At 46.9% G+C, this 18,169-nt stretch overlaps 1 protein-coding gene across 3 annotated transcripts in view; it reads right to left on the reverse strand.

The window, feature by feature from the left end:
- The window catches only part of NUP85 (nucleoporin 85), a 30,275-nt gene extending 18,357 nt beyond the window's left edge, over window positions 1–11,918 (reverse strand). Inside the window, exons 1-6 of one of the 3 annotated variants that reach the window (XM_004040981.4) lie at window positions 11,582–11,918; window positions 8,762–8,855; window positions 7,402–7,564; window positions 5,329–5,399; window positions 4,305–4,348; window positions 1,565–1,634 (exon numbers count right to left, since the gene is read on the reverse strand). In XM_004040981.4, the coding sequence (XP_004041029.1) occupies window positions 1,565–1,634; window positions 4,305–4,348; window positions 5,329–5,399; window positions 7,402–7,564; window positions 8,762–8,855; window positions 11,582–11,614 (475 nt within the window). In that variant the 5' untranslated portion in view covers window positions 11,615–11,918. Of the gene's footprint in view, window positions 1–1,564; window positions 1,635–4,304; window positions 4,349–5,328; window positions 5,400–7,401; window positions 7,565–8,761; window positions 8,856–8,955; window positions 10,384–11,581 lie in introns of those variants that run through there. The other 2 variants (XM_019027015.4, XM_063706104.1) reach the window with 2 other exon arrangements.
- Between the last annotated feature and the right edge of the window lie 6,251 nt (window positions 11,919–18,169).

The raw sequence follows: 18,169 nt of genomic DNA on the forward strand, positions 1-18,169 counted from the left end.
TACAAAAAAAAATAAAAAATTAGCCGAGCCAGGAATGGTGGCTCACGCCTATAATCCCAGCATTTTGCGAGGCCAAGATGGGCAGACTGCTTGAGCCCAAGAGTTCAAGAACAGCCTGGGCAACATAGCGAAATTTCCTCTCCACAAAAAATACAAAAATTAGCTGGGCGTGGTGGTGCAGGCCTGTGGTCCCAGCTACTTGGGAGGCTGGGCAGGAGGATTGCTTGAGCCCAGGAAGTCGAGGCTGCTGAGCTGTGATCACGCCACTGTACTCCAGCCTGGGTGACAGAGCAAGACCCTGTCTCCCCTCCCCCAGCATATACACATAAAAAATTAGCCTAGCATGGTGGCACGTGCCTGTAGTCTCAGCTACTCAGGAGGCTGAGACAGGAGGATCGCTTGAGCCTGGGAGGTCCCGACTGCAATAGCCGTGATTGTACCACCACACTCCAGCCTAAGTGACAGAGTGAGAACTTGTCTCAATCAATCAATAAAAATAAAATGAAATAAAATGGCAGAGTACAGCCAGCACTCTGTATCCATGATGTAGAACCTGCAGATACAAACAGCCAACTGTAACCTCCTCAAAAATCCACTGGAGAAGGGAGGCCTCTGAACAACCAACTCTAATTTCAAGTTCCTCACTTCTTTAGCGAGAGTATGAATAAAATGCTAGGGCTACACAGAGGTTACTACTCATTTATGGAAAATAGCAAACATAAATCCTTAAAAGAAATGCAAAAAAGCTGCAGCAGATCCACAGAGAGCTCATACAGGCCATGACACTATACTGACCACAATTTAATTCAAGATTAACAGAAGGCTGGGCACAGTGACTCACACCTGGAATCCCTGCACTTTGGGAGACCGAGGCAGGCAGATCACCTGAGGTTGGGAGTTCGAGACCAGCCAGACCAACATGGAGAAACCTCGTCTCCACTAAAAATACAAAATTAGCCAGGCGTGGCAGCGCATGTCTGTAATCCCAGCTACTCAGGAGGCTGAGGCAGGAGAATCGCTTGAACCCAGGAGGTGGAGGTTGCGGTGAGCTGAGATCACGCCATTGCACTCCAGCCTGGGCAACAGGAGCAAAACTCTGTCTCAAAAAAAAAAAAAAAGATCAACAGAAAAATTCCCATTGGCAGAGTTAATAACCATTGGCAGAGTTAACACACAGAGTTGCCCTGTCCCAATGATTCATGACAGAATTCCCAGTGTGACTTTGCCTCTCACCACCTAATCCTACCCCACATTCATAAAACTTTCTTAAGCTTGGCCAGTCCACGATGTTAACACTGACACCCCCTTTCACACACTAGTTTAATATTTCTCAGTACTTGTCAGGGTTTAGGTTTCTTGGAGGCACTCTGCATGATTCTTTTTGCAGCACCTGACAAAATGGTCAGGTTTCTTTGGGTGTTTTCTAATGACTTCCCGTGGTTATAATGATGGAAAGAACATTCTCAGGAATAAAACACTCATCACCATGCACAGGAAAGATGAGGAAAGAGCAGAAGATGGAAGGGGACACCTATGACATTATGGTGAGATATTCCACGCTTACCTGGGGCCACTTCAATAAAAAGAATCTCACACAGGTTCCAGATGAGCTCCATTGCTGACAAAATGGAGACCTAAGGAAGAAATGGGGACAGGTTTCACCTGAAATGATTCCTGAGCTTTGCTCTCAGACCCAAGGGATAAAGCAGACTTTGACTCACATGACAGTCATTCCTTAACCCAAAGGTTACTGCAATCCTACTGGAGGATTTCCCACAGGGGAGCCAGCGTGAGGATGTTAGGTGGTGGGATGGAGACCAACACTATTTTGTTTTAGTGGTTGTGATTTTATTTTACTGTGCATTACAAAAATAACTTGGCCAGGTGCAGTGGCTCACGCCTGTAATCCCAGCACTTTGGGAGGCCAAGGCAGGTGGAATGCTTGAGTCTAGGAGTTTGAGACCAGCTTGAGCAACATGGCAAGATCCTGTCTCAACAAAAAATATAAAAATTGGCCAAGTGTGGTGACATATCCCCTCAGTCTCAGCTACTCAGGAGGCTGAGGTGGGAGGATCACTTGAGCCCAGGAAGTTGAGTCTGAGTGAGCCATAATCGTGCCACTATTCCAGCCTGGGCAAGAGCGAGACCTTGTCTCAAAATTTAAAAAAAGAAAAATATATAACTTGCATGTCACCAGTTATTATTTATTTATCTTTTGAGATGGAGTCTGGCTCTTGCTGCCCAAGCTAGAGTGCAGTGGCATAATCTTGGCTCACTGCAACTTCCGCCTACCGGGTTCAAGTGATTCTCCTGCCTCAGCCTCCCCAGTAGCTGGGATTACAGGCGCCTGCCACCACGCCCAGCTAATTTTTTGTATTTTTAGTAGAGACGAGGTTTCACCTTGTTGGCCAGGATGGTCTCGATCTCCTGACCTCGTGATCTACCTGCCTCGGCCTCCCAAAGTGCTGGGATTACAGGCTTGAGCCACCGTGCCCAGCCAACACCCAGTTTTTTATTTTTTTTTTTTGTTTGAGACAGAGTCTCACTCTGTCAGTCAGGCTGGAGTGCAGTGGCATGATCTCGGCTCACTGCAACCTCTGCCTCCAGGGTTCAAGCAATTCTCCTGCCTCAGCCTCCCAAGTGGCTGGGATTACAGGTGCACACCACCACGCCTAGCTAAATATTGTATTTTTAGTAGAGATGGAGTTTCCATGTTGGCCAGGCTAGTTTCGAACTCTTAACCTCAAGAGATCCACCCACCTCGGCCTCTCAAAGTGCTGGGATTACAGGCGTGAGCCACTGCGCCCAGCCTATCTCGATGAACTGATGCTTTAGCAAGGTGCTTCATTTGAGTAAAAAGAAGAGACAATATTTAGAAGAATATTCAGTAGATGACACGAAACACGTAGACAGAGCAAGAATTGTGAAGTTGGTATTCAAAGGACCGAAGTTTAGGAAACAGTCTATTAACGGGAAAGCCCAATGTAAGACCCCGAAATAAATCAGACCTGGACCTTGCCCTTAGGAATACGCAGGCTTCCCTTCCTTACCATCCTTCAGTCCACAGATACCACGATGACTTGTTCATAAGGGTACTTCAGAGACAGTGAATTACTACCTAGTCACTACTGACTTTGAAAAGTATCTAATATGAAGCATCTACTAAGGAAAAAGATACTGTAAGTCATCTTCCAGCTCCAAGTAAAGTAGAGCCACTTGCAACTCAGTAAAAATGTTGAGTTTAGCCGGGCGCAGTGGCTCACACTTGTAATCCCAGCACTTTGGGAGGCTGAGGCAGGTGGATCACGAGGTCAGGAGATCGAGAGCATCCTGGCGAACACGGTGAAACCCCCTCTCTACTAAAAATACAAAAAATTAGCCAGATGTGGTGGTGGGCGCCTGTAGTCCCAGCTACTCGGGAGGCTGAGGCAGGAGAATGGCATGAACCTGGGAGGTGGAGCTTGCAGTGAGCCGAGATTGCGCCACTGCATTCCAGCCTGGGCGACAGAGCGAGACTCCGTCTCAAAAACAGAAAAACAAAACAAAAAAAACTTGAGTTTCGCCAGGTGTGGTAGCTCACACCTATAATCCCAGCACTTTGGGAGGCCAAGGCAGGAGGATCACTTGAGCCCAAGAGTTCGAGACCAGCTTTGACAACATAGAGAGACCCTGTCTTTCAAAAAAAAAAAAAAAAAAAATGTTGAGTTCAAGAAGTGAGTAGTGTTTATGAGACCGAGCAGTGATCTCACAAGATTACTTCTCCATTTCAGGTGACAACCCCTCAACACAATTTGGTCAGGACATATATGTTCCATAAGAACGGAACATTCAGGGCCAGCACGGTGGCTTACACCTGTAATCCCACCACTTTGGGAGGTCGAGGCGGGTGGATCACTTGAGGTCAAAAGTTCAAGACCAGCCTGGCCAACATGGTGAAACCCCATCTCTACTAAAAATGCAAAAAGTAGCTGGGCTTGTTGTGGCATGCACCTATAATCCCAGCTACTCGGGAGGCTGAGACAGGAGAAATGCTTGAACCAAGGGCACTCCAGCCTGGGTGACAGAGCAAGACTCCATCTCAAAAAAAAAAAAAAGGAACCGAACATTCACTCAAGTATTTAACAAGCACTTCCTTGTGAGCTACACCTTGAAGGCGGCAAGACAATCACTGTCACCCAAAGGAGCTGCCTATCTACCTGAAAAGAAGAGACTTCTGCCATAACAGGAACTGCAAAGCCACCCCAGGTGGGCGCCCAGGACACAGGACACAGTGGTGCTAAAACAATAAAGGTGACTCCCCTTACCTGGCTGCTGAACTGGCGGCCATTGGCTGGATCTTTAGCAGCAACTAACAAAACACAAAACATTTTAAGTGAGCAATGGAACTCTTAGGCTTATTGTCATAGCTGAATATTCCAGGGTCTATGGCTTGAGCCTTTGTTTATTTTAATGAGAAAAATTAAAAGACATTATAATCTCTTTTAATTATGGATTTTTTTGTTGCTGTTAATGCTTCATATCCCTTCAATTCTCAAATCAAAAGCCCTCAAGTTACAAAATGGCACTTTCAACTGCAACACAGCCACCATAAAGGTCTCTGACATGCCAAGCACAGTGGCTCACACCTGTAATCCCAACACTTTGGGAGGCTGATGTCAAAGGACTTCTTGAGCCCAGGAGTTCAAGAACAGCCTGGAAAAATTAGGGAGACCCCGTCTCTACAAATAATTTAAAAATTATCAGAACAAAGGTCTCTGAGGAAAAGAGGGGACAAAAACTGTTTAAATTAGCTGGGCATGGTAGTACACACCTGCAGTCCCAACTACTTGGAAGGATGAGGTAGGAAGATCACTTGAGCCCAGGCGGTGAGCTCATGACTGCAGTGAGCCATAATGTGTCTTTGCACTCCAGCCTGGGCAACCTTGTCTCAAAAAAAAAAAAAAAAAAAAAAAAACAAAAAAAAAAAACGTCCAGGCACAGTGGCTGACTCCTGTAATCCCAGAACTCTGGGCTTGGTGGTATACAACTGTAGTCCCAGCTACTCAGGAGGCTGAGGCTAGAGAATCGTTTGAACCTGGGAGGTGGAGGTTGCAGTGACCTGAGTTCACGCCACAGCACCTCAGCCTGGGCGACAGAGCAACACTCGGTCTCAAAAAAAGAAAAAAAAATACTCTAAATGATTACCAAAAAAGTAAGGATTATGAAAGATGGAAAAATAAGTTTTGGACTGGAATATCAATCAAACTTTACCTCACAGTATTTATGCATAGACAAATACTCAAAATACCAACACACACACACACACGCACATGCGCACACAGTCCTTACTTGCAACCTGGTGCATTTCCTCCATACATGCTCTGATGACTGATCGGTAGTTTTTACTCACTCGAACCAATCTACAAAAAATGAAATAACACACAAGATGAGCCTGGAACATCTTGTAGTGCCACAAAGGAAGGAAACACTCAAATAAATGCAGAAATTTGCTGAAAGAAAGAGGAGAGCCATTGTGAAGGAGCTCCTAACCTTCTGAAGCTGGAACAACTTGGACAACAAAATAAAACGCCACAAAACAACCCATGGGCTAAAGTTAATATCCACAAACCCATACTGACATTAATTGTTGCAGATGAAATCTACTGGTCAGACCTTGTCCCAAAAAAATAAAAAAGATACATAAAGATATTTACTGGCCGGGCCCGGTGGCTCAGGCGTGTAATCCCAGCACTTCGGGAGGTGAAAGTGGGCGGATCACCTGAGGTCAGGTGTTTGAGACCAGCCTGGCCAACCTGGTGAAACCCTGTCTCTACTAAAAATACAAAAATCCCAGCTACTCGGGAGGCTGAGGCAGGAGAATCTCTTGAACCCGGCAGGCGGAGGTTGCAGTGAGCCAAGATCATGCCATTGCACTCCAGCCTGGGCGACAGAGTGAGACTCCATCTGAAAAAAATAAAAAAGAATAAGACAGGGTCCCCTGCCAGCAAGGAATTACAGGACTTTTGACATGTTTTTTTCCTAGAAGTGACAATAGATTTCTCAAACTCACCAATATTCTCCACCAGAGTCCCTTAAAACCAATAATCAGGCCAGGTGCAGTGGCTCACTCCTATAATCCCAGCACTTTGGGACGCTGAGGTGGGCAGATGACTTGAGGTCAGGAGTTCGAGACCAGCCCGGCCAAAATGAAGAAACCCCATCTCTACTAAAAATGCAAAAATTAGCCAGGCATGGTGTCACGCACCTGTAATCCCAGCTACTCAGGAGGCCGAGGCAGGAGAATGGCTTGAACCCAGGAGGCAGAGGTTACAGTGGGCCAAGATTGCGCCACTGCACTCCAGCCTGGGTGACAGAGTAAAACTCTCTCAAAAAAAAAAAAAAAACAGGGCCAGGCACAGTGGCTCACGTCTGTAATCCCAGCACTTTGAGAGGCCGAAGCAGGTGGATCACGAGGTCACAAGATCGAGACCATCCTGGCTAACACGGTGAAACCCCGTCTCTACTAAAAATACAAAAAATTAGCCAGATGTGGCGGCAGGCGCCTGTAGTCCCAGCTACTCTGGAGGCTGAGGCAGGAGAATGGCGTGAACCCAGGAGGCAGAGCTTGCAGTGAGCGGAGATCGTGTCACTGCACTCCAGCCTGGGTGACAGAGCGAAACTCTGCCTCAAAAAAAAACAGAAAAACAACCAATAATCACTCTTGCACACACTCACACAGAAGCTGACCTGGGTCTTGTCCAGAATGATTCATTTGTGAAAAGCTTATCAAGGAAGTAATATACCAACACTGCCTGTTTCCTAGCCATCCATGTGAAGGGACGCTGACAAAAATCTAACACAGGAGTTCTTAAACTTCAGTGTGCTGGAGATTTTAAGATCCAACCACGGAGATTTTGATTTTGATGATCTGAGGTGGGTCCCAAAAGTCTACAATTAACAAGTACCACTCTGATAATGATGAAGTTATGAACTACAATTCAAGAAAATCCTAATCTATAAATAGTACAAGAGTTTTCTGGTCTGTTGTCAAATAACATCTGAATCGTAATTTTTTAGAGACAAAACTGTTAGGTTTATATTAATTTTCAAATCTCCCAACAATGTGACCTCATTCAACGACTCTCACATGCTTGTGTGGCCTAAATTTTCTTCTTTAGAGGGTAAGTAAAATATGAATATAAATAAAGCTTGTCAAGCCAGCCCATCAATAGCATTTGCATATTCCCGCTAAGTCTTCCCATCACTGCTAATGTACACTGTCCAGTACTCATGCCTCAACTAGAACCAGGAGTCTCTTATTTCTTTACGCAACCCATAAAACACACAAAAAGACAACAATGTATTTCATTTGGCTTTCCACAGTGTAGTGTGGGCTTCAACACCAAACAGCAACCAACTTACTGAGATTTTCTGGATTTTCCAGTCAACTCTTCGTCAATTCTCTGGAGGCCCAGAAAGATTCCATGGGATTCATTGAAGAGTTTTCTCAAGATTTGAGAGTAAACATCTACATCCTTACGGATGATATAGATAAAGGGGCAACTTGGCACCATCTCTGATTTTTCTGAAACCAAACAGAAAAAAAAAATTTAATATCTATTATGATCATCTCCAAAAGTGAATCTACCGTAAAAAAATTTTCTGTGGCCGGGCGTGGTGGCTCTTGCCTATAATCCCAGCACTTTGGGAGGCCAAGGCAGGCAGATCACGAGGTCAGGAATTCGAGACCAGGCTAGCCAACATAGCAAAACCCTGTCCCTACTAAAAATACAAAAATTAGCTGGGCGTGGTGGCGCATGCCTTCATTCCCAGCTACTCAGGAGACTGAGGCAGGAGAATTGCTTCAAACCGGGAGGCAGAGGTGGCAGTGAGCCGAGATCGCACCACTGCATTCCAGCCTGGACAGAGCGAGACTCCATCTCAAAAAAAAAAAAAAGAAAGAAAATCAAATGTCAAGATTCCAGTTTTATCATTCTACTGGAAGGAGACTGTATCACTGTATCAGGAAAAGAAAAAGATTCACATCCTATCCAATAGCTGATGGAACTTAGGAAAATCAAGCCAAGGACAAGCTATGTCACTCTCCAGCTCCATCTGTGCCTTGGATGCTACGGCTCAGCTCAGCCTACAGAACTATTATTCAGCTGAATCCATGCTGTGGACACAAAAGTGATGGCCAAGCATCTGCAAGGTTCACAATAAGGGAGCTACTGATAGGAATTTGGTCACTTTGGACAAAGAAAAAGGGATAAAAAGCTTGACATTTTAAATATGAAGAAAATTTTTCATGAAAACTATTAATTTTTTTCCGGGATTCAACATCTTCAAGATCTCAAAAATCAATGAAAATCTAAAATAGCTAACATTTCAAAAATAAAAATGCCGAAATGCAACAGGATCGCTTGAGGCCAGGAGTGTGAGACCAGCCTAGGCAACAAAATGAGACTCCCATCTCTACAAAGAAAAAAAAATTAGCTGGGCGTGGTGTCATGGTGACCTGTAGTCTCAGCTACTAGGAAGACTGAGGCAGAGGATCACTTGAGCCCAGGAGGTAGAGGCTGCAGTGAGCCATGATCACACTGTACTCCAGCCCAGGTGACACAACAAAACCCTGTTGTATCTTGAAAACAAAATCGAGAAAATTAAAATAGTACAAAATAAATTCAACTGTTTCAGTCCACAACTAGTAAAATCTGAGGTAATAAACAGAAAAACAACCAAATGTGCCAAGATGGATAATCTGGAAGAAAAAAAACCCTACCTTTTTTGTTGAAGGAGGTTTCACATACCAGCATCTCCCCTGGACCCCAGTCAAAACACATTTGGTTCTTCTTGGAATTCACGCCTGGAATCAACTAGTAAAATAAGGCATAGAAATCTAAAATGAAAAATGTTCTTCGTACTGAAGTTGTTCCATTCTTTTTTTTTTTTTTTTTTTTTGAGACAAAGACTCACTCTAACAGGCTGGTGTACAGTGGTGTAATCTCAGCTCGCTCCAGTCGCCGCCTCCTGGGTTCAAAGGCTTCTCCTGCCTCAACCTCCTGAGTAGCTGGGACTACAGGTGTGTGCAACCACACCCGGCTATTTTTTTTTTTTTTTTCATTTTTAGTAGAGACGGAGTTTCACCCTATTGCCCAGGCTGGTCATAAACTCCTGAGCTCAGGTGATCCGTCCGCCTCAGCCTCCCAAAGTGCTAGGACTACAGGCGCGAGCCACCGTGCCCGCCCTGCTGAAAAACACTTTAAGTGAAGAGCACAGCTGGTCCTCTAATAACACTGTATCCTTCAATAACATTTCCTTATAACACTGGTAAGAAAAATTCATTTTGGGCCGGCAGCGGGGTGCCAAGCACTTTGGGAGGCTAAGGCGGGCAGATCATCTGAGGTCAGGAGTTCGAACTCTTGTTGCCCAGGCTGGACTGCAGTGACGCAATCTCGGCTCACTGCAACCTCTGCCTGCTGGGTTCAAGTGATTCTCCTGCCTCAGCTTCTTGAGTAGGTGGGATTACAGGCATGCGCCACCAAACCAGGTTAATTTTTGTATTTTTTTAGTAGAGACGGGGTTTCACCATGTTGGCCAGGTTGATCTCGAACTCCTAGCCAAGCGCGGTGGCTCATGCCTGTAATCCCAGCACTTTGGGAGGCCGAGGCAGGCTGATCACGAGGTCAGGCTTTGGAGACCAGCCTGACCAAGATGGTGAAACCCCATCTCTACCAAAAATACAAAAATTAGCTGGGTGTGGTGGCACGCACCTGTAATCTCAGCTACTCAGGAGACTGAGGCACAAGAATCGCTTGAACCCGGGAGCCAGAGGTTGCAGTGAGCTGAGATCACGCCACTGCACTCCACTCTGGGTGACAGAGTGAGAATCCGTCTCAAAAAAAGGATGAGGCCAGGCGCAGTGGCTCACACTTGTAATCCCAGCACTTTGGGAGACAGGCCGGCAGATCACCTGAGGTCGGGAGTTCCAGACCAGCCTGACCAACATGGAGAAACCTCGTCTCTACTAAAAAAATACAAAAATTAGCCGGGCATGGTGGCACATGCCTGTAATCCCAGCTACCCAGGAGGCTTAGGCAGGAGAATTGCTTGAACCTGGGAGGCGGAGGTTGCAGAGAGCCGAGATCGCACCACTGCACTCTAGCCTGGGCGACAAGAGGGAAACTCCGCCTCAAGAGAAAAAAAAAAAGGCCACATATCTCCCCAGAGAGCTTCCCTCACAAATTGCTCACAAGGAATTTCCTTGTGAGCCTCTAAAATTTTCAGGATACACATCGCCCCTATAAACTAGTCCTAAAATCAAGATCTGTTGATTCTGACAATGTCAACTACCAGCTTATCTTCACAAGTAAAAGACCAGAAATCGGCCGGGTGCGGTGGCTCACGCCTGTAATCCCAGCACTTTGGGAGGCCGAGGCGGGCGGATCACGAGGTCAGGAGATTGAGACCATCCTGGCCAACACGGTGAAACCCCGTCTCTACTAAAAATACAAAAAAGTACAAAAAATTAGCCGGGTGTGATGGCGGGCACCTGTAGTCCCAGCTACTCAGGAGGCTGAGGCAGGAGAATGGCGTGAACCCGGGAGATGGAGGTTACAGTGAGCCGAGACCGCGCCACTGCACTCCAGCCTGGGAGACAGAGCGAGACTCCGTCTAAAAAATAACAATAACAATAATAATAATCCCTCTACCTACCCTGAGATAAATGCATACATAAAATTTTCCTCTGCTCCCTCTTTTCACAGGTAAAATGCAGATTTACTGAGGCTAATCACCGACTCACAAGAATGTAATCATTTGCCTCCTCACTGCCTAACCTCCCTTTTTTGCCCCTCCTACTAGCTCTAGCTCCTTCCTCTTTAACTGGTGATGTTCCCAAAACCATCTTTGGAAAAAGCACAGGTCTCAGATCCTCCTGTGACCTGTGCTTTTTCCCGGTTGGATCCTCAACCTTAGCTAATTAAACCTTTATCGGTTGAGACCTGCCTCAGTCACTTCTGGTTAACAAGAGGGAAAACAAGAGCAATCCAAGTAGCAGAAACGGTAGGTATCTCGTACATAAAGCGCGTGAATTTTTTTATACACATCACAGATCATCCACAGTTGACATACTGTCTTCAAAGTTCAAATGGAATTGAATGCACAGCGATAAAACAGGAATAGTCTCCTGAGAGAATACGTTGAATAAACCTTAGGCCACACAGGCAGAAGCTCAATGTGCCGCGATGCAGAGCTTAATACGGCTGGAATAAAAATATAAATTCCTCTGCTTGGGCTGAACCCACTCTAATGCCCAAGAGGAAAAGCAAGGGAAGTAAAAAGGCCAGGAACACAAAGGAAGGAAAGGGACGGAGTGGGACCTTCGAGGCCGGGGTTTGTGACTGGTGGCAGAAACCCCGCGACCACTGCGACCCTAGGGCGGGCACCTCGTTAACACTGCGACCTCCGGAAAGTGGCAACTGAGTCGAGGGAAGGGGACGAGCGCCTCGCGACCACTAGGGAAGCAGACAAGCCTGAAGTAACTAAGCAGACGCAGTTCTCAACCCGCAAGGACGAGCAAGCCTGTTCGGGGTACCCTTACAGTGACTGTTGGCTCGCCATCGAGCTCCTCCATGGCGCCGAACCCCAGCCTCCTAGAAGTCGCTCGGACGCCAATGCTTCCCGCTCAGGCCTCCCGCTCAGAGCTGGCTGCGAGACAAGACTCCGCCTGGGCGTCTCCTGCAGCGCCTGCAAGCCCAAACCCTCAGTGCTGCGGCGCTGTCTCCTCTCAGCCACGGCCACCCCTCTGCGGTCCTCTGCACGCGTCCTTCCTTCCTGGCGTCGACAGCAAATCAGGGAAAACAGCGCCGAGGACTGACTGCACTCACAGTACCGCGCTAACAGGATCAGGCGGCGCCGCGGACACCCTGGTGCAGAGCGGAGAAAAGGCCCCCGGAGACGGCGGGAGGGGCAGGAGGACCCCGGGGCCGGAGACGGTGCGAATGCGCGTGCGTGGGCTGGGGCGGCGGCACTTGGGTGGGAACTCGTGCGGGATTTAGGTCCCAGTAAGCGTACAACGTCTCCCAACTCTGGGAGTCCTCGCTCCATCCCGGTCTCCACCTAAGTGTCGTCGCAGCCACTTGTCCAAACCCCGACAGTCAAACGGGCTTGTGCTGGAAAGCAATCGCCTCCACTTCCCCACTAGAACACACACAAGAGGCACGGGAACAAAATCGATACCCCTGAAGGCCCGGCGCTGTGGCTCAAGCCTCTAATCCCAACACTTTGGCAGCCCAAGGTGGGTGGATCACTGGAGTTCAGGAGTTCAAGACCAGTCTGGCCAATATGATGAAACCTCGTCTCTACTAAAAATATAAAAAATTAGACGGGCGTGGTGGCGGACACCTGTAATTCCAGCTACTCGGAAGGCTGAGGCAAGAGAATTGTTCCAACCCGGGAGGTGGAGGTTGCATTGAGCCAAGATCGCACCACTGCACTCCAGCCTGGGAGACAGAGCGAGACTCCGTCTCAAAAAAAAAAAAATTAGCTGTGCTTGGTAGCGCGCCTGTAATCCCAGCACTCCGGGACGCCGAGGTGGTTGGATCACCTGAGGTCAGGAGTTCAAGACCAGCCTGGACAACATGGCGAAACCCCGTCTCTACTGAAAATACAAAAATTAGCCGGGAGTGGTGGCGGACACCTGTAATCCCAGCTACTCGTAAGGCTGAGGCAGGAGAATTGTTCCAACCCGGGAGGCGGAGGTTGCAGTGAGCCAAGATCGCGCCACTGCACTCCATCCTGGGCGACAGACTGAGACTCCGTCTCAAAAAAAAAAAGAATTATTTTGCTGAGTCTCAAAAAAAAATTATTTTGCTCTTTTTCTCTTAATAAGTTTCCGTTATACCTCAAGTTGGAGTTATCGCCTGTGTAATTGAAAACTTTTCCAGAGTTAAATACAGTTTGAGAGTTAACCACTCTAGAGAGAGGAAGGGGAAAAGAGAGGGGAAGGAGCCACACTCTTTTAGAGAGAGGGGAGGAGAGGAAAGAGAAAAATAAGTTGTAAGATAATTGTTTCATTTTTCCAACCGTTTTCCATTAGGATTAACTGAAAAAGAAGGATACATAAACTACTTCATCAAAACCTTATTCTTAGAAATCTATAGAAAGGTTGAGGAAGGAAAAGGTCCATATATAGTATGCGTAGTCAGTATATAGAACAAGGATAGGCCGGGCGCGGTGGCTCACGCCTGTAATCTCAGCGCTTTGGGAGGCCGAGGCGGGTGGATCACGAGGTCAGGAGATAGAGACCATCCTGGCTAACACGGTGAAACCCCATCTCTACTAAAAATACAAAAAAAAAAAAAAAAAAAATTAGCCGGGAGTGGTGGCGGGTGCCTGTAGTCCCAGCTCCTCGGGAGGCTGAGACAGGAGAATGGCGTGAACCGGGAAGGCGGAGCTTGCAGTGAGCCGAGATTGCACCGCTGCACTCCAGCCTGGGCGACAGAGCGAGACTCCGTCTCAAAAAAAAAAGAACAAGGATAGCTCTATTAGCTGTAGTTTTCCTTTTTCGCCCTTGTATTACTAAGCCTATTTGAATGATTGGGTTAAATGGTTGGTATATAGCAGTATTAGACCAAAGAATATTGCCAATACTTTTTCCTCAATGTTATCTAGCTCTTGGTCAGGCAATTTAACTACTTTTATTATCTTAAATGGCATTTTGTCAGCCTTAAAATAAAAATAATCAAGGAAATATAGCACTAAGATCTAACAAGCTCTCTCTCTCTTTTTTTTTTTTTTTTTTTTTTTTTTTTGTCTTTTTGAGACAGAGTCTTGCTCTGTAGCCAGGCTGGAGTGGAGTGGCACGATCTCGGCTTACTGCAACCTCCGTCTCCCGGGTTCAAGCGATTCTGCTGCCTAAGCCTCCCGAGCAGCTGGGACTACAGGCACACGCCACTACGCCGGGCTAATTTTTTATTTTTTAGTAGAGACGGGGTTTCGCCATACTGGTCAGGCTGGACTCGAACTCCTGACCTCAGGTGATCCACCCGCCTCAGCCTCCCAAATTGCTAGGGTTACAGGCATGAGCCACCAAACCCAGCCTGGTAAAGTCTTAAGTGGATACATTTCATGCAGCCTAATAAAACTAATGCTCCTGAACCGGGGGCAGTGTACATTATTAAACAAAATCTCTGGCCTCAGCCTGGGCAACAGGGCAAGAGCAAGATGCTATCTCAAAAAATAAAAAATAAAAAAACGCCGGGCGCGGTGGCTCGCGCCTATAATCCCAACACTTCGGGAGGCCGAGGCGGGCGGATTACCTGAGCTCAGGAGTTCAAGACCAGCCTGGGCAACAAGATGAAACCCTGTCTCCACTAAAATACAAAAAATTAGCTGGGCATGGCAGTTGTGCGCCTGTAGTCCCAGCTACTGAGGCTGAGGCAGGAGAATCGTTTGAACCCTGGAGGCGGAGGTTGCAGTGAGCCAAGATCATACCACTGCACTCCAGCCCGGACGACAGTGTAAGACTCCCTCTCAAAAAAAAAAAAAAAAAAAACTCTAGCTGGGACTAGTGGCACATACCTGTAGCCCTAGCTACAGCAAGAGGAAGGAGACTGAGGCCAGAGGATTTCTTGAGCCCAGGAGTTCAAGTCAAGGCTGCAGTGAACTACGATTGTTATAGCACTATACTCCAGCAAGACCCTGTTTCAAAAGCAACAATATGGCCAGGCGCAGTGGCTCACGCCTGTAATCCCAGCACTTTGGGAGGCCGAGGTGGGCGGATCACAAGGTCAGCAGTTCGAGACCAGCCTGGCCAACATGGTGAAACCCCGTCTCTACTAAAACTACAAAAATTAGGCATGGTGGCAGGCACTTGTAATCCCAGCTACTCCGGAGGCTGAGGCAGGAGAATCACTTGAACCTGGGAGGCGGAGGTTGCAGTGAGCCAAAACCATGCCATTGCATTCCAGCCTGGGTGACAGAGGGAGACTCCGTCTCAGAAAGGAAAAAAAAACAAAAACAAAAAAACAGGCTGGGTGCGGTGGCTCACACCTGTAATCCCAGCAGTTTGGGAGGCTGAGGTGGGCAGATCACCTGAGGTCAGGGGTTCGAAACCAGCCTGGACCAACATGGTGAAACACAGTCTCTACTAAAAATACAAAAATCATCTGGGCTTTGTGGCATCCGCCTGTAATCCCAGCTACTAGGGAGACTGAGGCAAGAGAATCGCTTGAACCCAGGAGGCAGAGGTTGTGGTGAGATGAGATCACGTCATTGCACTCCAGCCTGGGCAACAAGAGCAAAACTCCGCCTCAAAAAAAAAAAAAAACAAAAAAAAAAAAACACCCCACCAAGAACAAGAACTCCAACTTCTGACCTTTACCCACTAGATGCCAATAACATCCCACAATTGTGAAAACTGAAAATATCTCCATATATTCCCAGTGTCCTCTAGGGGGCAAAATCACCTCTGTTAAGAGCTGCTGGTATGTATGTTCAACCGTAGAAGGTAGCTAAATAAATTATATCAGTGAGATGTTACTTTACTCACCTGTTTAAAATAACTATGAAGACTGACAGGACATGAAAAATTCTTTCAAAAAGTTCGAAAATGTTCATCTTTTTGTCCTCATAATTACACTTCCAAGAAATAATCAAGAGAGATGTGTTTTATGTAAGCACCAAAAAGGAGATTTAAATGAATAAAAGAAGTGCCTCACAAATAATTTTTATGCAGAATTCTTATTAAAAGGTTATTTGGGGCTGGGCACGGTGGCTCATGCTTGTAATCCCAGCACTTTGGGAAGCCGAGGCTGGCAGATCACCTGAGGTAAGGAGTTCAAGACCAGCGTGACCAATATGGTGAAACCCTGTCTCTACTAAAAATACAAAAAATAGCCAGGCATGGTGACCCATGCCTGTAGTCCCAGCTACTCAGGAGGCTGAGGCAGGAGAATCGCTTGAACCTGGGAGGCAAAGGTTGCAGTGAGCTGAGATCATGCCACTGCACTCCAGCCTGGGCGGCAGAGCACGACTCCGTTTCAAAAAAAAAAAAAAAATGCCAGGCACGGTGGCTCACACCTGTAATCCCAGCACTTTGGGAGGCTGAGGTGGACAGATCACCTGAGATCGGGAGTTCAAGACCAGCCTGACCAACGTGGAGAAACCCAGTCTCTACGAAAACTACAAAAATTAGCCAGGCGTGGTGGCGCACACCTATAGTCCCAGCTACTCAGGAGGCTGAGGCAAGAGAATCACTTGAACCTGAGAGGTGGAGGTTGCAATAAGCCGAGGTCATGCCACTGCACTCCAGCCTAGGCGACAGAGGGAGACTCTGTCTCAAAAAACAAACAACAACAACAACAAAAAATGCTGTAGAGACAAGATCTCATTATGTTGCCCAGGGTGATCTCTAACTCCTGCCCTCAATCGATCCTCCAACCTTGGCCTCCCAAAGTGCTAGGGTTATAGTCAAGAACCACCTCGCCTGGCCTATTTAGAGACAGAGACTTGCTCTGCTGCCCAGGATGGAATTCAGTGGCTCAATCATAGTTCACTGCAGCCTCATACTCCTGGATACAGTGTGTGTAATCAATTATTGAGAGAAGATAGAAGAGTACAGATAATATCTATATTCACACAAATCTGCAAAATATAGCTTTATTCATATTGTTTCTGTTCATTTTATGAAACAAACAGCTTCAAGTCATTGGGCCTCATTTCAGTGCCCTATGTGAATCCACTAATGTACAGAGAGGTAGGATTTGAGCATTAATCGGCCTAGAACTTGAAATTGTCATATCAATGTTGAAGCTGTGTAACTGACAGGCATTTGGGAGACCCTGTTTAAGCATTTTTGGCCTTCTCATAAAAAGTACTGGCTGGGTGCGGTGGCTCACACCTGTAATGCCAGAACTTTGGGAGGCCAAGGCGGGCAGATCACTTGAGGTCAGGAGTTTGAGACCAGCTGGCCTACATGGTAAAACCCTGTCTCTACTAAAAATACAAAAAATTAGCTTGATGTGGTGGCAGGTGCCTGTAATCTCAGCTACTAGAGAGGCTGAGGCAGGACAATCACTTGAACCTGGGAGGCGGAGGTTGCAGTGAGACAAGATGGTGCCACTGCACTCTAGCCTGGGTGACAGAGTCACCAGACTCTTGTCTCAAAAAAAAGAAAAGTACTACACAAAGTTATTGCTGCATCAATAAGTCAATGAACACTTATTGATTACTGGCTCTCAGGACTTTGCTATTTGCTGAGACTACAAAGGTGAAAGGCAATGATACCTGCACACAAAAAGCTTACAGGACTGTTCTCTTAAGTTATGTTTGTACAATATGTATATCAATAGGCAGTGAATATAAAGTATCGTGTATGTCAGTGTTCAGTGAATGTATAATATTGTGAAATGTGACACTATTTCCCTGCATTCGATATCCCAACTGACATATTAGACGGACTGTATATATATAATGAGACCTCATCACTATAGAAAACAGCAAAATTATCCAGGTGTGGTAGCACGTGCTATAGTTCCAGCTACCCAGGAGGCTGAGGTTGGGGTGATCGCTTGAGCTCAAGAGGTAGAGGTTGCAGTCAGCCGAGATCCTGGCACTCTGATGACAAAGTGAGACCCTGTTTCAAAAAACAAAAAAAGAAGAGAGAGAGAGAGAGACAGAAAAGAAAGCAAGAAAGGAAGGAGGGAGGGAGGGAAGGAAAGAGAAAGAAAGCAAAGGTGGACTGGGTGCTGTGGCTCATACCTGTAATCCCAGCACTTTGGGAGACTGAGGTGGGAGGATCGCTTGAGCCCAGGAGCGTGAGACCAGTCTAGGCAACGTAGTGAGACTGTCTCTACCAAAAATAACAAAATTAAGAAAAAAAAAAAAAAAGAGCTGGGCGCAGTGGCTCACGCCTGTAATCCCAGCACTTTGGGAGGCCGAGGCGGGCGGATCACGAGGTCAGGAGATCGAGACCATCCTGGCTAAAATGGTGAAACCCCGTCTCTACTAAAAATACAAAAAAAAGTTAGCCGGGCGTGGTGGTGGGCGCCTGTAGTCCCAGCTACTCAGGAGGCTGAGGCAGGAGAATGGCATGAACTCGGGAGGCGGAGCTTGCAGTGAGCCGAGATCGCGCCACTGCACTCCAGCCTGGGCGACAGAGCGAGACTCTGTCTCAAAAAAAAAATTA

This window comes from Gorilla gorilla, chromosome 4 (assembly GCF_029281585.2).
Source record: "Gorilla gorilla gorilla isolate KB3781 chromosome 4, NHGRI_mGorGor1-v2.1_pri, whole genome shotgun sequence".
Classification (NCBI taxonomy): Eukaryota; Metazoa; Chordata; class Mammalia; order Primates; family Hominidae; genus Gorilla; species Gorilla gorilla.